The sequence below is a fragment of the Corvus kubaryi genome, unplaced genomic scaffold, assembly GCF_017639235.1.
Source record: "Corvus kubaryi isolate FWS band 111438036 unplaced genomic scaffold, C.kubaryi_AGA036_p1.0 37391, whole genome shotgun sequence".
Classification (NCBI taxonomy): domain Eukaryota; kingdom Metazoa; phylum Chordata; class Aves; order Passeriformes; family Corvidae; genus Corvus; species Corvus kubaryi.
This window is the reverse complement of record NW_024581130.1, coordinates 10,969,866-10,997,837: the sequence shown is the minus strand read 5'-3', so window position 1 is coordinate 10,997,837 and position 27,972 is coordinate 10,969,866. Positions and strand designations below refer to the sequence as shown.

Sequence of the window (27,972 nt, the reverse complement as noted above, 5' to 3'; positions counted from 1 at the left end):
TTGAGACTATGAAGGGAATATTTTATTACTTATAACACTTCATTCAGCTAAATCCACATAGCAGTACACAGAAACTCTTCAGAAAAGTGCAAATTCTCACTCTGTACTTGTAATATGCCCTAGTTTTACAGAACAGACATCGGGTAAACAGGAGTACAGATCCAGAACTCCCCAAGATTCCAGGCAAGGAGAACAATGCAACTTGAGATACTTCAATCACCTTGTACAAAGCAAAGGGAATCAAGCTGGACTGCAACCACCCAGATGTCACCATGCAAGGAGCCCCCTCTCTCTTAGCTGGGGAGAGAAGAGGACAAAAAGGGGGAGGGAAGACAAAACAAAGTGATAAAGAGTATCAGTTTTAAAATTAGAGACCATCCAGGTGCTTCCTAGGGCAGGACACACATCCCACCCTGCCCAGGGGCCAGAACTCATCGCTCCTCTCCTGGCTTCTACCGTAGTGTCACACAAACACTCCTGTGAGGAAATGGGAGCTGGAACCCCTGGTAAGATCAGGAGCCTGGCAGAGAGGGCACACGAAGCACTACCCGAGCAGGGCTGAAGCAGGGAGTAACTCCAGGGATGCCAACACGCAGGTAACCAACCCCCAGAGCCTGGGAGCAGGCAAGGCAGGGAAGGGAGCCCCAGGCAGCACCGGGCAACTCACCTGGACAGCTGAGCCACCACACAGGGTCTGCCCTCTTCATCTACCCCTGGGCAGCACGAGTGTGTGCTCCCCTCAGAAGGAAGGGCTGTGTTTGAAATGAGGGAAATGAGCAGAGCTCCTCAGGTCCGGCCCCAGGGCTGCCGCAGCCCAAGGGAACCCCAGCTCCTTGCAGTCACAAGGGAAGCGGAGCTGGCTCAGCAGCCCAACACAAAGCTCACGGCCACAGCTGCAGCCCAGCTCTCCCTGTTGCACACATCCCTCCCTCTCTGCCACACCAGAGTTCACTGTTCCCTCACACACCCTCACAGGGGCAGGAGGAGAGACGTGGACAGCACTTGGAACTATTTAATTCACACCCTGGCTGCTCTATCACAACCAGAATAAGAAATCCAGCTACCAGCTCTGCCTCACAGACACTCAGCCTTGCCTGGCTAAGCCCTGAACTTGGAAAGCTCCTGTCCCAGGCCCACGGAAACACGACTTCATCAGAGATTAAATGGGTCATAGCAGAGGGACACACCCAAGCCCTCTGGATTTTATCAAACACTAAACCCAACTCACTAGCTGTATGACTGCAGTTTTAGCCACTGTCCAACCTTTGAAAAGGTGTGTTCCACCTGGAAGCACCTCAGAAACAACACTCACAGCATCCTTTGATCTGTGACCTGCTTTCTACTCAAGTCAGAAAAGCTTTTGTTCTTATCTGAGAAGTGTGAAAGGACAGCTGACAACTCAAGGAAGGTTGTGCACAAACCAAGTAAACTGTAACACGATGCATAACAAAGTTACAGGGCAAGGAAACGACAATTCCAGTCCTTCACAGTAACAGAAGTAAGGGATGCGAGATCAGAGGGAGGAGATAAAGGAGTTCCACAAATGGAACAGTATAAGTATATCAACCAGCTCCAATACAGTAGGAAAACAACAGTAGCAGCAGTTTCAAAAAAGCAAATAGTTATCATACCCTGAAAGTTACATTCAACACATTGTGCCTGCTGCTGTCATCTCAAAAGCATCACTACAGCTACAGCTCGCTGTCAAACCTACCCATGGGGGAAATCCCAGATACACAACACCCCACAGCTGGGTTTTCTTCTTCAATTAAAGATACTTGGACTATGAACAGTTACCAGCTCCTAACAATGCTTATTTGAAAACATCTTCTCCATTTCTAGCACGTGCCTACTGACACAAAGCAGATCTCTGGGAAGCTGCAGATTCCTGCTCTCTGCAGGAGCACAACCATCACTCACAAGACATGACTGCTACAGTAACACACCTGGTCTCATCACACACACTATGCTTTTTACAGCGTTTGTTCACAACTATGGCCAAGTCACTTGTTCTCCTCTCCACTACATGGAGAACAAAATCCTCAATGCCTCCGGGTTCAGTCGCTGCCAGTGGAAGGAATGGCAAGAGCTCCTTCAAGTTCAGTGCAGTGGGGATCCAGATTTGCACTCTTTCTGGGAAAGCAAGGCAAAGCAGCAGTCAGAAATGCCTTCCCAGCCCTGCCCAGCATGGACAGCAACAAAAGCATCCTTTGAGTGTAACTGATTTTACCTGTTTTCCCCACCATGTCAGTCAAATGTACAGTCAAAGTAAAAAAGAAAAAAAAAAAAAGGAACAGCTTTTGGCATTAGATACATTTCACTCAATGGCAGAACAACTTGGAGATAGCTTCTCTTAAAATAAAAAAATAAATAAATAGCAGTGACAGGTCAGAATTTGTGCAACACAGACCTTCTCTACATGTACATTCAGACACTGAAATACTTCTCCATGGATATAGTGCAAAGCTGCTGGCAGCAGGAAACACCCAGACCTCAGGGCTCTCCAAAGCCATGGAGAGGCAACACACACAAGCCTACCCTGTGCCATCCTACAGCATCCAGCTGCGAGGGCATAACCAGAGGGAATTTGGAGAGGCAACAGCAGTGGTAAAACAACAGCTTGAACTCCAGGGCACCTTGGGGTCTTCTCCCGTCATCTCCAACACAGATCAAACCCAGCACTGAATTGCTGCTACTTCTTTTTACTTGCTGTCAGTGACAGGAGGGAGCTGGCCAGAACAAGCTCTCCTGTGCCAAAACACAGCCTTTATTTCCCAAAACCATTGGATAACCACAAGGAGAACTTGGGTATTGCTTTGTTTGGGTGGTTTTTTTTGGAAAATGTGATTAGCAGTTGCTACTTGAGCAAAGGGAGAAAACAAATGAGAGAAGCTGTTAAAAATTTGTCCTTAAAGATAAATAAGAATAGTGTTTGCAAAGTGCTATTCTAACAGAAATTACCTGACAGGACCAAAAAAAAAAAAAAAAAAGAAAAAAAAAATCACAATTTAATAACTGTGTCAGCCTCTCATCTCCACTTTCTTCCTTAGTTTTTTTTTAATACACAGACAATATAAATTCAGGCCAGCAAAACCCAAGAAGTCACTGACTGGCAATGTCACTCAAAGTAACTGCATACAGAAAACCAAGAAAGCTTAAGAGCCTTTAGAGCTGTAGGACAAGAAGTAGCTACAGAGCCTATGGTAGTCAGAAGGGCCAATTTTACCAAGGAATGACCAAGTTCCTGCTCCTTTGGAAGCCTTGGAAAGGCACCAGGCAATTCCAACCCCAAGCTGCAGCTGTTATCACTATTATTTCACTGCCAATTATCTTAAGACACACACAGAAAAGCTACAATGCACCAAGAACACCTTTACCAACAGAAAAATTCTTAAGTAGCTGAAAAATGTCAACAATTTGCCTAAACAAGAAATGCTGAGCTCTGCTTCGATGCTTCTGGAAGTGCAGACCTGTAGGGAAGGTCTCAGAGCTGCAGGGAAGAAGCAGCCTTTGTTGTCAGTTTGGAGTGATCACTCCTTTAAAACCTTTTCACACACAAAAAAAAGAGGTGTTTTAGGTACCTGAACTGAGTGTAAGACACGATGTGGCAGCTAAGCTCATCTGCCTCAAAGGTACTAGGGCAGTTCACTTGCATTGGCATGGGTTAATTAAACTTTTGGTCAAAAGGACTGACAACCACAACAAATTCCACCCTTTCCTCTGACTGCCTCTCCTTATCCCAATTTGGTGAAAATCCTGACAAAAGAATGCTTCTTCTTGACAGAACAAGAATGCAGCTGTTTCAAAAACACACACACACACACACACAAACATGAGACTGGTTCTGCTCCTGGGTCCTTTGTTCCACGCGGTGCCTCCCTGAGCACCGGGCTCTACGCAGAGCGCCAGGTCAGCGCGTTCTTGTCAGGCTCCAGGAAATTCTCAATCAAAGCCTCAATCAGCTTCTGGAGCTCTTCTTCCAGCACACTTCTGTCACTGCAGGAAAGAACAGGGCCAGGTCAGAGGTTTGGGACACACCCAAACATCAATAAAGAAACAGCAAGACCTGATGGGGATGGACTTGCTCTGTTGTGTTTCCTACCCAGTCAGGTGTAGAGACTCCAAGCTGCCTGCTTCAACAAGCTCCTTTTCAGCAGGGATTATCATGGAATCACAGAATGGTTTGGGTTGGAAGGGACTTTTAAAGATGGTACCCAGAGCCCTCTAGTGGCCCTTTTCTTCTTCAACTGAATTAATTTCAATTAACACCACAATAATCAGGTGGGGAGGCCCTGGCACAGGTTGCCCAAAGAAGCTGTGGCTGCCCCATCCCCGGGAGTATCCAAGGCCAGGTTGAAGCAACCTGGGATAGCAGAAGGTGTCCCTGCCCATGGCATGGGGGTGGAACAAGACAGTCTTTAAGGTCCCCTCCAACCCAAACCATTCCATGATTCCATAATAGAAGAGGTTTCTGTGGTGCAAACACACCCGGGATTTCCCCCCAACCCATTTAAACTGGAAGAAGCTCAACGCAGGTGAACAACCTCTAGTTCCTACCCAGCAGCTCGGAGTACCACAGCAGATTCCCAAGGCAGTGGGAACCCACCTGGCTGCAAACACACTCACCAGCAGCAGCAAAAGGAAAGCCTGGATGTGGCACTCAGTGCCCCGGCTGTTTGGCCACAAGCTGGACTCTGATCTCAGAGAGCTTTTCTAGACTAAGTAATTCTGTGATTTTGTCACCTGATCACTTCTTAATTCTAAGTAAGTGGAGAATGGGGTTAGTTAAAGAAGCCTCGTGTAGCAGGTGCTGAGAAGCCCATTCTGTGTCTCTCCCTGCTGTGGGCAGCCAGGGGGGCTCGGGGCACTGACCTGCGCCCGGGCAGCGCGCACATCTCGGCGTAGTACTTGATCTTGGGCTCGGTGCCGCTCGTGCGCAGCGTGGCCACGCAGCCGTTCTGGAAGGTGAACGTGATCATCTGGCTGCTCTTGCTCACTGGCAGCACCTGCAAAACAACAGCAGCCCCTTACTGCCACTGCAGGCCCAGCCCCTGGAAGCTGAGGGGCTGCAGGAGCACCAGGCTCAGTGAGTCAGTAAAGTCCATCGGGTGTTGTATCAGAGGAACCACCGCATTCCCCACGCAGGCAGTGTTCTCCCCAGGAAAGGATGCTGAGCGCTCTGGCCAGAGCTTTCTGCCCCTCAGCTCACAGGTACATCTGCCTCTTGGCCAGTGTATTTCCCTTGCAGTTTCTGCAGTCTCTCCTCTGCAAAAACACCGTGTAACTCACCGACTTCTTGTTCAGCTGGCTGCTGTCATAGCCAGTGGTGATGTCTCGGACGTGTAAGATGTTGTAAATCCCACAGCAGCTGGGGTAAGACTGAGGGCCATCAAAGTTCCGGAGTCGCTCAAATATCCTTTTGATTGTGGGAGGGTCATAGCACAGGAAATAGGAGGTCTTGGATATGTGGTACCCATACCTACAAGCAGATTAATGCTTTCAGTTGTAAGATTCGGGACGTTTTGGCACATTTGGTGTCTTTATTCTGACAACCACAATCCTTGTTTTATTGCTGGGATCATGTCCATAGCCATTCCTTCCACCTCTGCTCTGTTACAGATCCCTTCTGGCAGTGGGAAGCCATTCCCTGTGTCCTGTCCCAAATCCCTCTCCAGCCCTCCTGGAGCCCCTTTAGGCACAGTGGTATCTGCACTAGTGATGGGCTGTAACTCATCATGCATCAAAAAACCCCACAACAACTTACAATGAGAAAACATCTGAGGGACACACACACTTATTTATATAAATTTATATTTAAATAAATATTGCTTAGATTATTCCCAGATCTAAAATAGTGGAGTAGAACATTCTAATGAACAACACCACTCACGTTTCATAAATGTCAACGAGTTTCTGTGCCAGGCTCAGGCTCTGGCCCTGCAGGTAAGTTGCCATTTCAGCAATGACCACAGCTGCACTCACTCCATCCTTATCCAGCACTGACGTGCCACACATGAAGCCTAAGCAGAAAAAAGTGATGGTGGAAAAATAACCTGACATTATCACTCTGATTTACTCAACTGAAGTTTTAACCTCTGATCCTGTAAAGGGAAATTGGCCAGTACATGGAAGCTGCTTTATTGCTGCATATGCAGGAGAAATCTCATTAACTTGGGGGTTACAGGGCTGGAAAGACAATACCAGAATCAGCAAGTCAGATACAATTTATTGTTCTGGGAGTTGGCAAGTCAACTTGATGAGAGCAAAATACCAATGATGCTCCCAACTACTAGGACGAAAAGTACTTTTTGTGTGTTTTATTCCAAAACTAAGATCAGTCCTTCCTATTCACATTCCCCCGCCTCAGTTCTCAGCAATTTAAAGGGATATTAGCACTCATACCAATAGACTCCTCAAATGCAAAGAGAACTTCTTTTCCATTATCTAGGAGATTTTTTACTCTGCTTCCAATCCATTTAAAACCAGGGAGTGTTTCCTATAACAGGGGAGAAAAAGAAAACTTAAAATACACATCTTCAATTGAGTTTCAATTCAAAGAAAAAAGTATAGCCACTGTTCACTTCAAACTAAGAAAAACAAAAACACTCAACCAAAGAGAAAATATAATTATGTATTCTGAATTTTAGGGTCAATGGGAAGACTCCTGCAGAGTCAAAACGCTAAAGCTTAAGGATAGTTTTCTGATTTTTTTGAAGTGATTTCCTTAAATTTAAATCTAATTAATTGACAAGCAGAATAGGGATAGTAAAGCACCACCAGCCAAGTCACATCTTCAGTTTGGATGATGAATCCAAGGGAAACAGCCACTGGATAGCATTTTCCTAGGGGATACTCAACTAGGACATGAGTATCCAAACCAAGGAAAAAAGTGTGTCAGGGACTGTGGTGCTCCGAGATCACATCAGATCATCTGTGGTGCTCATCAGATGAGACTAAGTTATTCAGGAGAAAAAACTACAGAAATATAAAAGCAACACTTTTAGGTGCTGGGAGGGGAGAGCACTGCTCTGAGGGGTTTTTTACATAAATCACGCAAAAGCAGTCAAAAGATGAAACAGTTTCTTAGAGAGAAGAAAGTTACAAATAAAAAAGAAGGGGAGCTTTTAGGGGAGGCCAAGAGGTTCTGTAAATTCCCAGCTTCTCTTTCTTTCAGTCAAATATGTCCCTTTCCTATTAAAAATAAAACAAACCAGTATTTAGAGAGAGAACCAAATCCACTGCAAGGAACTGACATTCACCCTGATTAGGCTTATCTGGCCAGTCACTCAAAACAGTTTTCAGAGTTGCTTTCAATTTTAAATTCCTCATTGTTTGGCAAAACACTTATTCTTGTCACACATGGATTTAATTAGGACATGGATAAACAAGGCCTGGCCCTTTGGATGTCTGTGCTATGATTTTGGGCACTTGCCTCTCTTCTGGCTAACATCCGACAGAAATCTGATTTAATCTGGAGGCAGGAATGATAATAACTGTCAGTCTGCAGAGGGCAAGCCCTGTTTCTTTTTTAGCAAGTTTTTAACGAAGCTGCATTAAAGATCTGAACACAGGAGTTCCTCTGCCTGTCCCAGCCTCAAGTAAATCCAAATTTAAAACCTGCTGGCACCGGGCACCTGAAGGGCCATTGTGTAACCTCCAAATGCTCATCACAAACCCATCAACACTTGCAGTGAATACAGCATGCTGCACAAACCTCCCTGCTCTCACACAGAAGAATTTCTCTCTAGGGAGATAACCACACCTAAGGTATTCCTGTTACCTGGAAGTCAGGTATTAATTCATGTGCCTGTTACTGAGCTTTGCCCAAGCTGATCTCCCAGTCTGAGAACACTGAGGAGATTGAAATCGGGCTTGTCTGGGTGACAGAACATGCTCTGTGAATTGGAATCCCTCAAAACTCCCAGCCAAAAGCCTGGAAGTCCCCTGTCTGCTTTTCATTCCGTGAGGCCACCAGCGGGGCTTCGGATGGAGACGACAACACATAACCCACGCTCACCTCAAAGTGAAACCCCTCTTGAAGTGCAATTGCCCTCAGAATCTTGGAGGAGACCGTGGTTGCCAACATGTAAACATTGCTCACATCAGCATCCTGGGAGCAGTTCTTCCAGCGGGAAAACATCCACCAGCCGAACAAGGCCGCCAGCTCATTGCCCGTGAACACCTTCCAGCAGCCACTGCAGGGGAGAGGCAAGCTGAGGCTCTCCGGCTCCCCCAGGAGCAGCGCCCAGGGAGAGGCCTTCAGCATCACTGAACACCGGGATGTGAGCACAGCACCAACAAGCTGCTCTAGACAAAGCCACCGTACCCACAGGACTCCACAACTCTCACACCTCAAGGATTGACAAGCCCAGAGCACTGTGCCAGCCAGAAAAGACACCCCCAGGGTCTCCTCTCTGGCAGCTCTAACACAGCTCAGGCCTTTGATTACCCAGCAGCAGGAGAGCAGTCTACGCAATCTGTACATTGCAGTCAGGCAGGGCCTGCACAACTTGTACTTACACAACCATCAGAACTGGGGCCTGTTAGTGGGAGAAAAATAATTTCTGTTCAATATGAACAAGCAGGGGAAAACAAGGGATTAAAATTAAAAATATTTTTAAAACCAAACAAAAAAAGCCACCCCACCAAAAGAAGCCCATGATAACTACCAAGGAAGGTTTGCCCTTGTGATGAAAATGTAAATGAAAACACAGTGAACAACAAGATTTTACTGTCTTTAGTAACCACTCAGTTTTCAGCTGAGCTTTATTTACTATCACACCAGTAAGTATTTAATCTACTCTTTGCTGAGTGAACTGATTTAAAATGCATTTGGAGCTATACTAAAGGATAAAACTAGGAGGGAAAAATATCCCAATAGCTAAGGAGAAGAGTGGATTGAAGACCTGTGCCCGGCAACCATTTAGGGACACTCTGTGACTCCCTCTTTTCTGCAGAAAGACACAAAAAAGGGTCCCATCACTTACTTGTCCTGCTGTTCTGCCACTGCCAGTCTGTCTGCATCTGGATCAGTGGCCACTACTACTTTTGCATTTTCTTTCTCTGCAAGTCTCAGTGACAACTCCTGGTGGGAGAAGAAGGGGGGGGCAAAAAACCAAAACATGAGAGAAAATAAACCCACAGCCTTCCTACTTACATCTAACACACAGCAAAAGAAAATCCCCCACGGACTGCCCACTGCATTAATACAGCTGAAAGCAGGCTCTCCCTGTTCTCTTCCTCAGCTGGTTTTTCCCCATAGAAATCTGATGAAGAAACAAAAATACCAGCACAGATTCTCCTTCTTCAGGATTTGGGCATTTGACAGTAGAGAAGTCTGGGTCTGGATCTTTTTGCTCCGGTACCGGAATGGGGGGCTGAAATCCGAAGGCTTTGAAAGCCAACTGCACATAGTCATGTCCAACTCCATGGAAAGAGGTGTGAACAAACTTCAAACTGCTCTGCACATTTAGCTCCCTGAGGAGGAAAGCAGAACTTCAGTAAGATTTCAGCTATTTAACAAGACTATTTTCCTGAGGGAAAGCAAAATAAGCTGTAATTCTTCCATGTACTTTTCTGCTGATTTCTGCATTAATGTCAAAGGAACCAGTGAAAGTGCTTGTTTGGACTTTCACTAGAAATTGCTGGGTTAAAGCTTCTGCTCCTGGAAAATGAAATATTTACCTTCTGCTGAAATAGATCAAAGTCTCCCAAGAATAAACTATTGATTTCTACATCAAACTCGAGCTCTCCCACCACTGTCGAAATGTTATTCTGGCTCTGCTTCACATCATTCATCCTCCTCCTTTTATTCTCATCTTCTGCCACACCTAACCTTCAGACCCAATCTTCTCACCTCTATTCTATGCACATGCACCTCACTTTTACTCTGAATTCCTGCATTTTATTCAGAACTCTTGGGGAATATTCACCTGCATCAAATGGTTTCTACTGGGGCGCTTCACTGTAGCTTAATTCCCCAAGGCAGCTGTTTATTCTCACCCAAATGGTTTAACCCTAAGGGTGGTGGACCCTCGAATATAACGACACATCAGAGAACACAGTGAAGTCTGCCTGCTGTCAGTTTTTCCACCTGCAACCCACAGCTTACTTAAAAACTTTATACAATACCTGTGATAGCAGATCTTTGTCAGATCCTCCATGTAGCTGTCACAGATTTTTTTCAGAGGATCCTGTCTGAGGGGACTGGTGTCTACCAGATTTTCATTCCAAGAGCCATTCCATGGTTCAACACACTCTTCTATACATTTTATAATTTCCTTATCATGAGGAGAGGTTATCTGTGCTCCATTTTCCCAATAAACCTGAAGGAAGTAAGTTGAAGGAAAACAAGACACAGTTTATTTAGAACGATTATTAACCTGAGAAATTCTTTTAGCTATAGGATTCCACCTACTTTCTGCTTAGGTCATACAGAGAAGTCAGCACCTGACTGGCTTGATTCTCAAGACATCTGGAGTCATTCAACGTGAGCCTCTGAGTTCATGATTGCAGTTGTGCTAAGTGGAGCTTACACAGCAACACAACCTGTTTCCATAAAAGCTGGTATTTAACTACTCCAGCTGAAATGTCAGGATGTGAGAAACCAAAACCGGGCACTTTTATCTGGGAGTGCTGTGCAAACTGTAACAGCAGAAAAACATCACCTTCTCCAAGGCTGGCATTCCTTTTGAAAAAGGAGCACAACTTGTTTTTGAACCCAAAGCAAAACAGATAAGCAGTGTGCCAAGGTCCATGTTTTTCCACAGCTGAACAACTGTAATCTCTCAGCTGCTAACACTATCCAGAGTGGAAACACCATATCTAACCCTCAGCTACAAAAAAAGGTCTTTGTTAAAGAATTATTTAGAGGCCAATTTTCCCACAGTCTGTTGCCAATAGCATGGCTGAGCTCACAGTGCAGACTCTGCCCAGATAATCTGCCTCTGTTTTCCTGTCAGTGTCCTCTGGGTTTGTCACCTTCAGTTAAAATTGTCCAAAACCTTCAGAGGCTGCTGAAATTCACACGGGAAATGGTGAAAGATGAAACAGCTCTTGGGAAAGACTAGGAAACAAACGTGTATCCTGAGAAAAGTAAACCAGGAAACAAACCAGTACCCTGACAGAAGCACACTGGTGTGCATCAGAAGACACAAACAAAATTGCTTCTTGACAAATGAAGCACCTGGGAAATTCACATGGCTTCTTTCCTTTCTCATTGCTGCAGCTAAGCAGAAGCAAAGGCTGGTGAAGAACTTCACAGCTTGTTCCAGGGAAGACAAGAGCAGTTCAATCACCCCCAAGAGTTCTCTCTCTAGGCACAGCAGGACTGCCTTTCCTCACATTGCCATCACTCACTGCCCTGACACAGGGCTTCTAGAATGCTCTGCTCAGTTCAAGTTGAGTTTAGCTCAGGTTCTTACAAAGTTGAGGAAGGAAATACTCAGTTAAAACATCGCATTTGCTATTGTGGATGGTTTTATTGTCCCAGGCTTTCGAAGTGAAGCCACCCACCCCTCTTCAATGCCCAGAAAACCAGGGAACACCACACTGCTACTGAGTTTTATTAATCCATTCTGAAATCATTCCCATCTTCAGCACAGTCCCGACTGTGTGCACTAATTCACCTCAGTTCTGGCTTTGTTTTAAACTGATTTTTAAGCCTAAAAACACACAAATTGCTGGAGCATTTCTTCAGCTGCTGATTAGACTCTGTGGAATGTCACTACAGATTTATGCTCGAGATAGACAAACTGTGTGGTCTTATGTTCTCATCACAGAGGAGTGTGTCAAGTCATAGAAGCGAATTACTTTAAATAACTCATCCTTCTAATGGACACACACAGAAAAAGCTTTTTCATCAGGAGGGTGGGGAGGCCCTGGCACAGGGTGCCCAGAGAAGCTGTGGCTGCCCCTGGATCCCTGGGAGGTGCCAAGGCCAGGTTGGACAGAGCTTGGAGCCACCTGGGCTAGTGGAAGGTGTCCCTGCCCATGGCAGCAGGTGGGCTAGATGAGTTTTACAGTCTTCTCCAAGCCAAACCACTCCGTGGCTCCCACAACGGGCCAAGCACACGCAGGGAATGCTGGAAAGCAGCCGGAAAGGCTGTGACACGCTGTGACCAAGGCCTTACCTTGTAGCCATTGTCCTCCTTGCGGTTGTGGGAGGCCGTGATCATCACCCCAGCCACAGCTCCGAGCTGCTGCACGGCGTAGGGCTGCAAGGGAACCCCGAGACAGCATTACCCAAGGGTTCTGCCACTAAACTCGTGTTAGGGGCACAGGTATGCCATGGGACCCTACAGAGGTGGCTTTTATCCCGGCACCAGTCTGTCTGAAAACCCCACACATGAACACTCTGCACTGCCTCCTGCAGCCAGTAGTAGAAAGCTGGTTCTAATTCATCTCCATAAAAACATTCCTCTTATCAAATACAAAAAAGCAATCATTAACTTGCCAACTAAAGAAAGCCTACACTCAGATTACAGGAGCACTTAGGAACAGGCTGAGACAGAACAAAGGAATTCACAAAAAGGCTTGTCGAAAAACAAATTACAGGTGCTCCAGGCATTTCAGTCCTCCCCTCAAACCAAGATCCACAGAATACACAGCATGCTGGAAGAGCTTATGGAACACAAGCAAGGATTTAAAACCGTGCAAGGAAAAGCTGCTGTGCCTAGAAGAGTATTTTTGAGATATTAAAAGCAGAGGCACTGAGGAATTCAGCGACATCCTTGTTACAGCCTCCTTGAAGAGCCAAGTGCACCAAGCAGCCTCTATTTTTCTGTGAAGTAACACTTTAAGACAATTGCTGGTTCTTTTTCAGCAAATTCAAATACTCCCTTAACTGTGTGGTGCAACAATACGGACAAGAAGGTGACTCACCACAAAGGGGGTAGGGACATAAGTGGAGAAGAAGTACACAAGTACATCTTTTGCCAGCAGGACTGCTGCAGTGAGCTTTGCAAGCCTACCAAGAGGAAAAAGAAAATATTCAGTCACTCCAGCTCCCCAGGACAGCCCAGCAGCCAGATGGAATTCCTGTCACCTTCAGGCACTTGTTTCTTAAAGCACTGTGCTGCTTTTGGGCTTATGCTAAGAGGGCTATCCTACAAACTGCACAGTCAGGGTAACAGTTTTCAGGCTGTAGAATCTGAGACAGCACTTTCAGCTGCTGCCTGGACAGTGCAAGGCACTGCAGTCCCTCACCCAAACAAAGCAGATATCCCACGCAAAGATACAGAACCCACTGGCAGAACACCCACCCTTTGCTCAAGGACAGAACCAACTTCAAAGAAAGTTCAAAGCACCAGATGTCTGTAACAGCAGGTTTGGAAAGGGATTTGCTACCCCACACAAAGCTCATTTGCCAGCCCTGCCCAACAGCTTCAGACAATGTCCAGGAAGCAGATCTATTCCTAAAATGTATTTCTGCAAAGCAGCACCCCTTATTCCAGAATGTTTAGAAACAGGAACAGTGCCCATAGTTCTAAATCTTGCTTTTATGATAAACTTGCCCTTTCAAGCAACAGGGGAGCTCATTCTCTTCCAGGTAACTGGTATGAAACTTCATTAGCACTCAGGTACCCACAGCTCAGGAGGCAGTGGGAAGTCTTAGAGTCAAAACAGATGAGAGATTAAATGGCATAAGCTCACCTTGCTCCCTTGTTCTCACAGACAAGCATTAATACTGACTTCCTTCTCTCCCATCACCAGCAGTCCAAGTTCCACTGACTCAGAATTTCACTACAGCACCTGTCAAATGCCACCTGAAACCACCTGGAAGAGTTTGAGAGCTCAGCTTGGAGTTGAAGCTACTAAAATTCTGCTTGGTTTACACCAGCTTAATCACAGGACACAGCTGGATGGTCTGCCATCCCCCTGGGCCCTGCTGCCCACACAGTGCTGGAAAAGCACACTGCTCCCACTGCAAACACTCTCTTGGGGGAGTTCAGTTCGATTTTAGCACTGCTGGAAGGGTGCATTATCCCAGGAGACAGGAGGAGCACATGGTTGAGAACTGAGGTGCTTCTGGGACATGTGAAACAACACCAGGCCTAAATTCCAAGCCTTGGGTGGCTCAAAAGGAACATTGCTCTTACACTTGCCCATTTTTAGCCTGTGCCTAGCCCACACAATCTGGGTTTGCACACAACTGGCAAATCCAGTGTCACAGGTGAGTTTAAACCCCTCAGGCCAAAGCCTGGGGGATGATGGGCCACATGTACCCCGAGGCCCAGGGGAGAGGCACGCAGGGGAAAGTGGCTGAAAGTCACTGCATTCTGTGCTCTGGTATACCAAGGACATCTTCATCCCTAAAACATCAAGTACTACAAAAATTCTTTTTAAAGGAACTGTGTTAGTTACAACAATAACTACAGTAATTAACTTCTCATTACCTAAATGCCAATTAGCTGCTGGGTTGGCTTTTTTGCAAGGCATGCCATTACCACATGCGTTTTGCTCCCCAAATGACAAGGGATTAAGATTTCTTAGAGAATTCAGGAAGCAGTTTTCTCCCTTTTCCTTGCAAAGAGCACTATTTGCCATTGCTGGAAGTCTGCATTTTAAGCACTCCAGGTAAAATCCAAGTAAAATTCCCAGTGAAAACACACTGGGTTACAGCAGGCTGCAGGTGGAATTCTTCTCCCCTAGGCAAGCTTAAATCAGGTGTGAAATACCAGAGAGTGACAGAGTTAAAAGTGCATTAATATTTAGGGGTTTCCAGCTGGATGTTAATACTCTGAATTTACCTTCATATTTAAATTTGTCCCCAGGCATATCAAGCTTAGTGTTCTTGAGCATTTAATCTGTAAATTCTCTGGTGGAATAAACAGCCTTACACTCCTCATTTGCTGACCAACTGGTACCACAAAGGATTTAGTCCCAGCCTCTCTTCATTACTATTTAAATGGACTAAGGGAGAGGAAAGAGGAGGCCCAGTTCATCACAAACAGAAAAGTGCTGATAGAACAGAATGCATTTACAGGCACAATTTCATTTCTAGTCTTGCAGATGTAATCAATACTCATACTTCTTACTGCTGCAGTTGCTGGTGACCTGACCTCGTGTGTCATATCCAACAACAAAGCCTCTCTGCTTAAAGTCTGAGAAGTTCCTCTCAAGATACTTGTAGATCCCCTGGAAAAAAAAAAAAAAAAAAAAAAGGGAAAAATAATTAGCTGCAGTGCAGCACACACAAACGTTAAAGGTGGTCTCCCACAAAGGATGGATAATATCAGTAGGCAAAATACAGCTCAAACACATCAATAGTGATATTCACAAAAGCTGCAGTGGTCTTCCCCCAGTGTTCACCAAAAGAAAGCAAGTAACCAGAGAAACAGCTGCGGGAAATAAAAGTGAGTGGAACAACAATAAACCCTCAGCAGCAAACACTCATTTTCAATCCACACTGTGCTTTCATTTATTCAAATCATCTTCTTAAAGACTGAATTGAGAAAAATCCATGTTTTCAACTCCATCCACTCAAGCAACACAAGATGTGCCAGCCTAGTCTTTATCTCTCTGCCCACAGTGCAAGTCAGACATTTTCACCATTGTTCCCAAACGGTTAGTCATAAATTTGCCTTAAAAATCAGGGAAAGGCTTGGGTGGGAAGATCGGCTTTTACTCCAGTTTCACCTGCCCTGCAGCCTTCACATCCATTCATTTCCCAGCCAGAATCTCTCTGGAGATCCATCACGGAAACAGCCCACGGTGGATCAGCAGTTTTAGATAAAAAGATGGAAGCACTATTGTCAATGGAAGTTTCCAGAGGCTGCAGTTCCCCACAGGCAGACAACGCAGCACAGTGAACTTAACAGAGCCACGCTGATCCCATCAACGCTGCCTCTCACAGGGGTACAAGTTGCCTCTTGATGGCAGTGGGGGTGTTTTGTACCAGCATTAAACAGATTTTTTCCCCCACCAGTATTTAGTGCAGTTCTTCAGGATGTTTTCATCTGGATCTGACTGGGTATCTGGAAAGCCAGTCTGACTCCTACCCTGGAATTCAGCCAAGATCAATTATTTTAAATGGCTTTGGCCCTTTAGAATCACAGCATTGTCAAGGTTGGGAAAGGCCTTTGAAATCAAGTTCAAGCAGGCACTCCAAGGATGTATTCCAAAGCGTGACCTAGTGGATACTGGCATCTCTTTGGAGAGCCCTCTCAGCTGCAAATGTGGAGGGATTTACAGAGAAGGAGGAAAGAAACCCTTAAAATAAAGATAACTCTTTGAATAGTGGCAGGTCTGGAGGCTGTGCCACAGCAGAATCACCTGCTGAAGTCACCTTCACACTGAGCCCAAAACACACAAAATGTTTACCCTGCCCTGACAACCTGCCAAGAGCTTTCACTCACAGCTGCAAAGAGGAGAGAGGAATGGGAAAAACGCATCCAAGTTGACTTGAATAACCTGAATAACATCTGAAGACATGAACTGCAGATTCCTTATAACAGATCCCTTATTCAGGCTAAGATTTTGTATGAAGAAAAACAGCAATGTCTTTACTGCCTGCTGTGGAGCAAGTTGCTTAAAATTAATCCTTAAGCTCAGCCACAGACCCCACAGCTGAAGTTAACTCACTCCTACCAGACTTGCTTGCTATCCAAACATCTTTGTGAAAGCTGCAGGAAATAAAAGTACATCTATAAATGTCAGTGAGGAAGTGAATGCAGAGCCTTTCCACTGTCTGAACCCTCCAAGGGTAGTTAGGAACTCCAGCACCTCTGGGGTTAAGTCCTCCCTTGAAGAAGTTCCTCAGTTTAAAGAATTCCTACTTCCCTTTAACAAGACTCAGGTTTTGATAGTGTCCCTAATTGCTACAGCTATTACATTCCCACCACTTCTAAATAAGGCCCAGGTGCACCTTGTGGTGATAATTAATGGCTCATCAGCAGGTGTCAGCATAACTGCATAACCCCATCAGATCTAAGCCAAAATGCTCTTCAGGTGACTGAGGTATCACGATTACCTCTCCCACTGCGTGGTTCAGGTGATTTCCTGATGCAGAATCCATGGAAGAGAACAAGTGTACATCTGCAGCATGTCCAGTCCCTTATGCTCAAGTTCAAAAGGGAAGGGAGGGAAAAGTGATGGCATCAAAGCTAAGACGGAAAGATTTTTGGTTGATGAAATCCAGAGAGGTAGGAACAGCTTTATGAAGTCCAGCATTTAAATTTTTCAACTATTACCTTTAGCTTTGCTTTTTAAGCAGCAGGAAACGCCTTGATGCAAAAGTGACTGGTTTTGTCACTGTGAAGATGAGTGACAGGTTTCTGTCCCACTGATAAAAGCACCTGGACATACACAAATAGGACAAAAGCCAAGGAATCAGAGCTTTACAAGGAGTTTATGTACCTGCAATTTTCAGCAGAGTCCAAAGCAACTGCTGAATATTCTGCACCTTCCTGGATCTGACTTCGCATACCAGTATAATCAAATCAAATGAAAAAGATCTGATCAAGTGAAGGACAGAACACACATGCAACTTCACTATGGCTTATTTTAATTGAAGGAAGTGTTAATTACACTCAAGTCTGCTATCTGACTGGCTGTTTATTCCCGTTCCAGGTAAGGACAAATCCAGAGAGCCAGGGCTGCCCATGCTCAGACCAGGTTCAGCAGAACTGTTCCTGCCCTCAGCTTCTGAAACAACAGTGCTCAAACAACAATGAAATCTCCTGCAGTTTACTTCAGAAACAAGTTCTAATCCACTTCCCAGCGGCTGCTTTTCTCAGCTCGATACACAGCTTTAATAAACAACTAAAAATAGCAGCTGCACAGAGGGAGCAGACGCACACACCCCCAGTTTGTTACTCTCAAAAACCAGCAATGCCCATGAAACTGAGCTTGCCAACACATTCCCTGCCAAGCAGAAGGGAAGCTTTCCCTTTCTGCCAGGAATGTGGCTGAGCCAGCAGACCCACGCTCACTCCCGCTCCGCCAGCCTGAGGCACAAAGGGAGCAGGCAACGCTCAGAGCACCGGCACCTCCAAACCCAACAGCAGGGAAATGACACCCAGAAACCTCCTCTGCTTCCAGGAAAAGGGGGCTTGTTCAAAGCAGCTCAGCTGCTTTTCACCATGCCACCACTGGCAACTAAACACTGACTTTTAAACCCCTCTTTTCTCAGTCTCCTCACTCCGCTCCCACTGCATCCATGGAGTCCACCTAGACCTGTTCATGCCATTACAGCATTCCTGGCAGAGGAGGTTGGCACACCCAATTCAGGAAGGGCAGAATCGCAGGAAACATCATTCTGAGATGTGTCCAGTTTACAGATCAGACACCTAAGGAAAGCTTTTTGTTAGATCCAAGAAGATCCTGAAAAGAAAAACTGTCAGAGAGAAGGCTGGGTTTCAAACCAACACTTGGACACAAAACCTCTATAAACAGTACTGGAATCTGGCTTCCCACAAGAGTGTGGGCTCCAGTTGTACAATTCAGACAACAATGTCAAACAGCTTAGGAGAGTCCCAGCTGTTCCAAGTTGTAAGCACATCACTCCATCCTAGGCCAACAGAAAGCATTACTTCAATCACATCTCCTGAAGGAGGTCAGAGCACCAGCCTGCCAAGAGAAACCACCTAAAAAGTGCACAGTATTAAATGAGAGATTTTACCAACCCTTTGTAAACCATGCAATAAAACACCTTTGATCATATGGCTGAAGCTCCATTTCTACAAAAAGTACCTGTCAAAGCAGGTAAGATTCAGTAGTTTTGTCATAACAAACATTTTCTTGATTTTCCAAGTTCAAGGGTTCCAAATATATCAGCTCAATCTATTTTCAATAGTCAAGGCTAAAGGTGGGAACAGATAAACTGCTTCAGTATATTTAAAATACTCAGTCCATATACATCCACAACTTGTGCTAAAAAAGAAAGAAAAGCCTTGGTTGGGGCTTTCCTATTTTGGTTTGGGGTTTTTGTTGTTTTGTTTTTGACAAATACTACAAGTTCTCACAGAAGCTCATGATCTCCAGCTACAGGGCTGTGATACAGACAAACCACTGGCCAAATTCCAGCCCACTCCCACCTCTCCAAGCCACTTCATTTCCTCTGAGCACCGAACCTTTCCTGCTTCCCCGCCGCTGCTGAGCAGCTGCTGCGTCCCAGCCCCGGGATTTCAGCAGGACGCTGATCCCACACGCTCCCTGCGGGGCAGAGCCTCTCCCACAGCCGTGCCCAGCTCACCTGAGTGGACTGGATGACCGTGAGGTCGTTGATGTAGCAGAAGCCTGCTCCCATGGCCGAGCGCAGCCCGGCCGTGCCGAAGGTCAGCCGGCAGCACAGGCGGTCCCGCAGCTCCTCGTGCTGCCCGTTCTGCAGCAAGCTCTCAATCTGCTCCTTGGTTTTCTGGTTCTGCAAAAGACCATGAAGCTCTTCATTCAGTGCTTGAAATGTGGAGCTGAACTGTACATGCTCATCAGTTTTAAGTTACTCCTAGAGCAAATTCCTGCTATCCTTTAAAATGCCTGTGCACCAGCCTTCACTGTAACTCATTTCTATCACATTCTTCCCACATCATCCTTACTAACAAAAGATTCAAGAGCTCTTGCTGCTACTGATACACTGATGTGTTTGTCTGGTCATTAAGACACCTTCCAGCTCCTCTGTGTGAGGAGCACAGACTTTGGAACAGGTTTTTCCAAGGCAAGTAACACAACTGAATTCCCAATCTGTGCCGCTGGAAGACAGACAAAATCTGAACTTCAAAGCAGCGCTTCTTTCCTCCCCACCCACAGGAAACAGGCACAGCAAAATCGTGGGACTTGCAGGATGGTTTGGGTTGGAAGGGACCTTGGAGATCATCCCAGCCCTGCCATGGACAGGGACACCCTGCACAAGAGGAGCAGGTTGCCCCAGGCCCCCCCAGCAGTGGCCAGGGTGCTTTGCAGCCGGCTGGACTCTTACCCAGAGTGATCCCTCTCTTCAGTCAGAGTTTCCCTAGATCTGCACCACCATCACAGCTGAGAACCTGTAAGCGCACAAGCTGCACACTGCACGCCTCCACTATTTGTTGCTCATAGTTATCCAACAAATACTGAATTAACTTGGGCACCAAGAAACTCAGCCTGTCTGCTGACACCCAGTTTGGACAAGGCACCTCCCAGATCCTACAAACACAGCAGAGAAGGAGGAAGAGGCAGTGGTTACACAGCTGGAAAAAAACTGACTCCAGATGTGTAAAACACAGGTCTGGTGGCACAAGTGCTTCTCTGAAGTGGTGCTGCTCCAAGCAGGGTCGCAAGGAAGGGTTAAAAAAGGCAAATGGAATCTGCAGGGCAGGGGTGAAGCACCCCTGACATTTAAAATAGAGGTCAGCCAGCTCCAGCAGCACTGGGAAACATGCTCCACACAGAGAGGGGGAGGTTCTTCATGAGGATTAGAAAAATGCTGGGAAAAGCACAAAGATATGAGCTGTGCACCTTCACTGGGAGAAAAAGTAATCAGTAAAACTCATTGAAAAATCTGAAATTACTCCTGCAGCTTGATAACACACCCTGAACACTAGACATGTGAATTTAAAATAACTTTTTATTTCTGTATGCTCTAAACTAAAAGGCAAGCCATTATTGTCCAGCCTTCTGGATGGCCTGGCAACCACAGCAAGACATTGCTCACTACACAGCTAAACACAGGCCTAAAAAGAAACCAAAACAACGAGGCACAACAAATATTAAACTGCAAAACTGGAAGTTCTTTCTCAGCTGTTCATAGGCAGCCAACCAGGAAACAAATGACTGACATGAAAAGAGTCTAAGGCAAGAGTATTGAAAACCTCATTTCACACTACCATAGTGCACGGGTTTGCTTTAAAATAAGGTTATTAAATTACACAGCATCCTCGATAGCTTTTCAGGACACACTGCATTGCTTCCCTGCAAAAATAGAATAGAAATTGCACATTCCATAGTTTATGGGGCTTTGCAAAACTGAGGCAAGACCCAAGCAATAGCACAAACATTTATTTTACAAATACATTAAAAAGCACTTTTGACTGAAGCTACTTAATTTGTTTCCTAAGGAATAAAAATGAGTTGGCCAAAATAGCACCCAAATAACATTTTAATTTGCTCAGGTCACACTCAGTTAAGCTGAAGTTGCAGAAATAAAGGAGAAGAAAGAAGTTACAAGTGAAAATCTCCAAGCTTTCTACAAACAACCTGAAACCCCCAGGCCAACAGAAAGAGGGGCATAAATTCAGAAGTGCTGATGATCTCTATCTCAGTCTGCGTTCTAATGCTACTGAATGTATAAGCCTGACCCCCAGACAGCCCTTATCCCAGTCTGGCACCATCCTTCCAGCTTGTCCTTTCCCCCCCAGCTGGAGCTTCCCACCCTATGGCCCAGCGTAGCTTCTTGCAACACAGCTTGGGTCTGAGCACCACCTGCCACCCTGACCTCGGAATTCCAGAGCAGCTTCCACTGCTGACACTTAACCCCATTGCAAATCCTGAGAAAAACAGGGGGTTTTGCTGGCTTGCTTTGCAGTTATGAAATCAAGTCATACATCTGAAGGTCTCACAGGGGCTTTTGTGATGGTTCATCTTTCCAAGTACAAAATACAAAAGTTCCTTAGAGATTTTAAGACTACAGTATTTGAAAGATTTTTAACATCCTTAAAAAAAAAAAAAAGATACAAAACTGCCTAAAGCTTCCTATCTTCAGCAGATATAAACCAGGCTGTTTGATACAAAAAGAGTCAGTCCTTAAAAAGGCAATGCTTTAAGACATCCCTGCATCTCGACGGATCTAACAAAGCAGTTCAAATTCTCATGAGTGAAGAGCTCAGAGGCTGTAGTGTTTCATCTGAAGTCAAGCAGCACGTGGATGATGATGATGTGAAAACAGCATTTATTTTGATGCCCAAACATGCCAAATCTCTGCACTGCTGGCCAACCAACCTCCCTGGGATCACGGAATGCTTTGGGTTGGCAGGAGCTTAAAGCTGAGTAGGGAATATCCCAGCAGCTTGCACGACATCCAGCAGAAGCAGCACCAACTCTTCCCAAACAGGGAAGAGAGACCCCTCAAAGCCCCACACTGCTATTGGTTTTCCAAGGGTTATTTACTGGTGGAAAAGGCCCCGCATTTGGTTACCAAATATCCACTGACTCCTAACTCTAGTGTTATTTGATAAATGTCTGCTGGATGCAAATATTCATTGCTACCTTTCCTCTAACTTGCTTAACAACACCAGAAACTTTCAACCAAAAAATTCCATCACTTTTCATATTTTCACTTTTCAGGGAAAAAAAAAATTCACACCTTCCAACCTTGCCATCAGCACCAGAATTTCTATAGAAAACTCCATACATTTATTTGATCACCCTCCTAAAACACTAGGAATACTTCAACTTGATAATACATGTATAAATAAACACATGACACCTCTCTAATAGACACATGTATACAAAGAGTCTATGATACCCAGTATATATGTGTATATAAAAAATCTATGATACTGACCCAACACAGGTGACACCTCCCTGATGTATCTCTGTGTTCCCTGTGGTGCCACACCACACATCCCCAAGTGCTTAGCACACACAGCACAGTCTGTAAAGGCCAGGGGAAGGCCAAGGCCACAATCAAGAGGCAACAGCCGCCGTGTCCCCGGCTCCCGCTGCAAAAGGGTCCTGCCCACGGCCAGCTGCACGAGGAGGTGGCAGATAAGGTGACAGTGGCCCTGGGCGAGGCTCCTGCTACCTGAAGACACCCTGCTGGGGCAGAAAAGGGATGGAAGGACAGGACTCTGGCTGGTGTTTGGGCTAGGGATGGGTGAGCTGGCATTGCCACAGGGAATTCCAGCTCCTCCAGCACAGCCCATCCTCCCTGCATGTCCCTGCTGGTCCAGTCCCCTGGCCCGGATTGTCCCCGAGTAGCAGCTCTGCCCTCACCTAATGGCCAATCCTGGAGCACCAACCAACAGCATGTGAGTGCCCCCAGGCACCTTAACCTGCCACTTCAAGATGTAAATTTGTGAGGCACCCCTAATTTCTCAGTAGCTTTGAGGCTTGCCATGGAAACATGGGAAGTGGAGAGCAACCAGAGCCCAGGCAGTGCCTTCCCACCCCATCTCAAGCAGACTATTGTCCCCTGTACACCCAGACAGGGCTCTCACTCTTGGAGAGTGGGGCTTGGCACTACTGGCAAGCTGGGAGGAGAGAGGATCCGGTCAGAACCTTCCCCCCATCAGTACTTCGCATTCCCTGTCAAAGAAATGGAAATCAGAAGGATTTGGGACACAGACAGACAGGCTGCTGCGTGGGTGACAGACTGAACATTGTTCTGTGCTCACATAAACACCAGGAAAAAAAGTTCTGTAATATTTTTTCCTCAAATTATTACTCTACGTATATATTTCTATATAACAACCATTTATAAGAAGCCACTGCCAGAATCAGAACTCTGGGGTCACAACCTGCAGGAGACTCTGCAACACCTTTCAGAAAGGCTTGAAGTTTTATTAAACAAAAAATATATATATTCTCCGCCAAATTTTCAGTGTTCCATGTACTGCACAGTTGCCTGCTGAGGCACAACCACACTTGTTTGTGGCTCATCAGGATTCAGCCTCTGGATCAAGTGGAGAATTAAAGACAAGGGCATTAACTGAGTATTTCTCATGGTTCTTTCACACCCAACCATGTTAATCGCGTGTACTTACCACCAGAGTTAAGTTTCAAAGTTAATACCCTGTCAAAATCACTGGCAATTTACTACTCTCACAGCCATCTTTTTTTGTTTTCCCCATACTCTTTGCATGCGTAGCTGGAAGAAGGAGGAAAAGTCTCAAGTGCCTTGAGTTTCAATGAATTTTTCTGTGGCCTTGATTTACACAACATTATTCTTAAAAATTCACTTAAAAGTATCAATAAGCAAAAACATTGCAAGTCAAATGACTGGAGCAAACTACTGGTCTCAAACTATCAAGTCCACTTCCTCTTGAAAAGCATCTCAAAAGCCCCAAAATTTAGAAGAACACCGAGGGACACTCCAAAAGCACCACAAAACCACCTTATCAGCATGGAAGAACTCTCCACGCTACAGCCGAGACAAGGATACCGAGTCCATGAATTAGTAAAATCAAGTGAGAACGCAGTGAATGGGGCCTGCACAAACAGCTCCTGGATAATTAATTCCAGCTCTCCCCCCCCGCCGCCACGTGAAGTGGAACCAGTGCCTTTAAGAGCCAAAGCTTCCCCCAGGTACCCCCAGCCAGGAGCAGTGCGTGTACAAAGGCTGCTCTGAGCCACTTGCCACACCAGCCAGACTCCTTCAGGAGACCCGAGGCAGATGTGGAAGTACAATAGGAAAATTGGGAAGGGGATGAAAGGGAATTAAAGGGCGACAGTGGAGAACAATGACTAATTGGTCACACACTTCACCAGCGAGGATCGAACAAAGGGCGCTGCCTTGTGCCTCCGAGCCTGACTCAAACACCAAAGCAGCGGCTAAGGGGACAGAACGGGAAAGGAGGGAATGCCAGGAGCATTAATGAGGATGCTGGTGAGAAGGGGAGGAAAGCAGGATGCTCACCCCACAGCCAGGTTTCCTCCACCCACACAGGGTTTTAGGCGAGGTGAGCACGAACACCCAAACCACAAAGGACAGAAAGCACAACTCTGGTAATTAATTACAGCAGGCAAATTTCAATTAAGCTAGAGGACAAAAGCCTCCCACAGCTGGGAATGGAGTGCATAGATTTTTCCTTGATCAGAGGCAACAAAAATCCCTGCAGCTCAGGAAGCTGGGGGTGGGAAGGGGGGTCCAGTTTGATAAGCAGCAAAGGCCCCATTTCCTCGGTTTGTGGTGAAATACGAGGGCATTGGCCCAACAATCCCTGCCCATGCATGCCGTATTTCCTGGTTTCCCCTTGCCTTCACCTGGTTTGTTAACACCTCTCCTGAACGACCCCCGGCCCCAGCAAGCAGCCCCCACTCCGCCTCCTCCTCCAGGTGATTTTGAGTTGTCAAATGTCCCAGGAGCTCTCTTGGAAACCTCCCCAGGTAGTTCCGAATTCTCCAAGTTCAGGCAGCTTTATAGGAAAGGTCATGTTTGTCACCTAGGGAAGCAAGGGCAAACAGGTACACTCACAGTGACCCTGCACTTGGTATTTTATTGGTTAATTAGAGCCTGAGAAGCAGCTCTAGAAATGGGGATATTGCACTGTTGCCAGTTTTAATCTGAATATTCTTCCCCCGGTGGAAGTTCTCTGACCTTACACATTTTTCAGAAAGACAAAACAACCTGTTAAAAAACAACGTCTTGTTAGTGTATTGAAAGGCTCTTGTTATAAAAAAAAAAGTATTTACTGGAGTTCAGCCTGGGTTCTCAAACGTGTTATCAGGAATGCTATTTCCTTTTTCCACTCCTTCCCTCCCCCGTGCCACTATTCCCGGATATTTTCACAGCAGCAGCTCTGAGTGCAGAATGTGCAGATGGCACCTGTTAATTTCTGCAAAGCTGCGAGGAGAGACCATATTTCCAAGTAGGAGAAAGCTCCTCTAAGAGCCATCAGGTGGCATTTGCCTGCAGCCCTCCTGCTTTGATCCTGACAGGATGAAACCAAAGAGGAAACAGTACCAACACACTGGCAGTCCTAATTAATAAAAATAATGGCCAAATAAGTTCAGGAGATAAAAACCTAAAAAAAATAAAGGAAAAAGCATTCAGAAGCCTAAACCACCGGTGTACTGGTAGTTTACCCTCCCCCAGCATCAAGATATTTTTTTAAAGCACAGGCCATGATGGCTGGACAAACCAGCTGCCAAAAAAACCCCCAAAAACCCCAAAGGAACCCTTTCAGCGACAGGATAAGCAAAACACTCTCCAGTACCACACTGTTACCACAGCTTTGGGTGGCTTAACCCGAATTAATCAAGCCCGCAGTGCTCCTGACACCATGTTGGAGCCGAAAAGAAAAGGGGAATGCTGGAACCCGGCTTTTCTTTTCTGGGGAGGGGTTAAATTCAGGCATCTCAGGAAAACAGACTCATGCTGCATTTTAATGAGCCACTGCTCCATCCCTCCCGCCACCTGCCTGCCCCAGCCGAGGAGGGAGCCGGCGGGGCAGGCGCGGTGCTCCATGCGCCGGGATGGCATCATCCATGCCCAGCCCCGCGCAGGTGAGCGCCGGGCGGCCGCACCTTGCCCGCACAGCTGGCGGCTCCTCGGGAGCACCCTCGGGAGCACCTGCCGGCCCAGGGGCTGCGTTCCGAGCAGCGGCGAGGGCGATGGGGCGATGGCCCCGAGGTGTCGCAGGCGCTGCCGCACCGCGCCGGGAGGGCAGGGGCTGTGCCGGGGGAACTGCCGACGCTCGCCCACCTTGTCCCAGCTCAGCCACTGCCACACCGCCTTGTCCAGCTGCGCGTCGCCGGTGCTGCGGGCCACCAGCACGTTGGAGTTCACGTCCCCGGGGGCTCCGCAGTCGCCCATGGTCGCGGGGAGGAGGAAGGGGATGAAGACGGAGAAGGTGCCGCTTCTTCACTTCGCCACGCCCGCCGCGGCACCGCGCATCGCTCGGGGGAGGATAGTGGGGGGAGAGGAGGCGGAAGAGGGCGAAGGGTGCCCAAGAACCCCCCCAGGGCCGGCTTTTATCCCCGCCCGGCGCGCCCAACAGCGATTAACGGGGAGCGGCCGCCCCCGCCGCCTCCTCCTCCTCCTCGGGCCCGCCCCGAGCCACCGCCCCGCCCGCGCCCCTCCCGGAGGCATGACGGGAAATGTAGTCCCCGAGGCGCAGAAGGAAGGGGGGGCAGGTGGGGAGAAACTACAACTCCCAGCAGCCGGCGCGGCGCGCTGTCGCCTTAGGGAGCGGGACAGGGCTCAGGGCCCGCGGGTTCGCGTCCCGCCCCGTCCCCGAGGGGAAAAACAATGTCCCCTGTGTCCCCTACTGCCCCACCAGCGGGCACGGCGTGACGGAGCCGAGGGAACGCTAAAACCCTCCCCGGCTGTGCCCCTCGGGCTGCCCACAACAGCATCTGTTCCCTCCGAGAGAGTAAGGGGTTAGGTGCTGCTCTGGGGGATGAGCTCCTTGCTTAGAAGCACTTCCAGATGGCAATTCCATGGCCATTAGGAGGAGAATCATAACCCTCCCCTGACTGCATCAGCTCTAATTGGATTGCCCGGCCCTGAGCAGCAGGCTCGGAGTGACCACGTCCTGCTGAGCATCCTCATCCAACAGAACAGCCTCACCCCACAGAGCAGCCTCACCCCACAGAGCATCCCAATCCCATACAGCATCCCAATCCCACAGCACATCCTTGCAGAGGTTGCCATAGTGACGGCAGGCACTGCAGAGGGATAGAATAATAGAATCACAGATGGTTTTGGTTGAAAATGACCTTAAAACTCATCCAGTCCCATCCTCTGCCATGGGCAGGGACACCTTCCACTATCCCAGGTGGCTCCAAGCCCCATCCAACCTGGCCTGGGACACTTCCAGGGATCCAGGGGCAGCCACAGCTCCTCTGGGCAACTTGTTCCCTGTTCCTCACAGGGAAGAATTCCTTCCCAATATCCCATTTATTCCCTCTGGCAGTGGGAAGCCATTCCCTGTGTCCTGTCCCTCCAGCCCTTGTCCCCAGTCCCTCTCCAGCTCTCCTGGAGCCCCTTTAGGCCCTGCAAGGGGCTCTGAGCTCTCCCTGGAGCCTTCTCCTCTCCAGGTGAGCACCCCCAGCTCTCCCAGCCTGGCTCCAGAGCAGAGGGGCTCCAGCCCTGGAGCAGCTCTGTGGCTCCAGCAGCTCCGTGTCCCTTCCTGGCACCCCAGGGCTGGGGCAGCTCTGCAGGAGGGGATAGGAGGCTTTGGGAGGATGGGCAGAGGCTACCCAGGAGGAGTTCAGGGGCACCCAACAGGACAGCAAAGTGTTGGAAACTATGTAGAGAAGGGAGTGATCCATCCTAAGAAAGTTTGGCTCACACACAAAAAAACCCTCTGGTCCAGGTGTGGGGCTGGATGTGGGGAG

The 27,972-nt window shown here is 47.2% G+C and overlaps 1 protein-coding gene across 2 annotated transcripts; it reads right to left on the bottom strand.

Annotated features, from left to right (window-relative positions):
• PGM2L1 (phosphoglucomutase 2 like 1) lies at positions 1-26,659 on the bottom strand. Of its 2 annotated transcripts, XM_042038136.1 has the most exons (14): positions 26,336-26,659; positions 19,196-19,363; positions 15,032-15,138; positions 12,883-12,967; positions 12,132-12,215; positions 10,132-10,325; positions 9,288-9,477; positions 8,988-9,085; positions 8,018-8,195; positions 6,403-6,496; positions 5,891-6,020; positions 5,290-5,479; positions 4,873-5,006; positions 1-3,996 (listed from the first exon to the last, which is right to left on the bottom strand). In XM_042038136.1, exons 1-14 carry the CDS (start codon positions 26,444-26,446, stop codon positions 3,894-3,896), a joined length of 1,866 nt encoding a protein of 621 aa, XP_041894070.1. In that variant the 5' UTR covers positions 26,447-26,659; the 3' UTR covers positions 1-3,893. The 2 variants fall into 2 exon arrangements, with proteins under 2 accessions (XP_041894070.1, XP_041894071.1); XM_042038137.1 differs by lacking the exons at positions 15,032-15,138; positions 19,196-19,363; positions 26,336-26,659 and adding an exon at positions 13,654-13,770.
• Positions 26,660-27,972: the final 1,313 nt, after the last annotated feature.

Excerpts from the sequence above, each read along its gene's own strand:
- PGM2L1 (XM_042038136.1), bottom strand. The coding sequence starts at position 26,446 with ATGGGCGACTGCGGAGCCCCCGGGGACGTGAACTCCAACGTGCTGGTG. Across the intron at positions 12,216-12,882 it reads ATGTCCCTACCCCCTTTGTG|CCCTACGCCGTGCAGCAGCT; the intron begins GTGAGTCACCTT and ends GTTCCCTTGCAG. Across the intron at positions 10,326-12,131 it reads AGGAGGACAATGGCTACAAG|GTTTATTGGGAAAATGGAGC; the intron begins GTAAGGCCTTGG and ends TACTTCCTTCAG.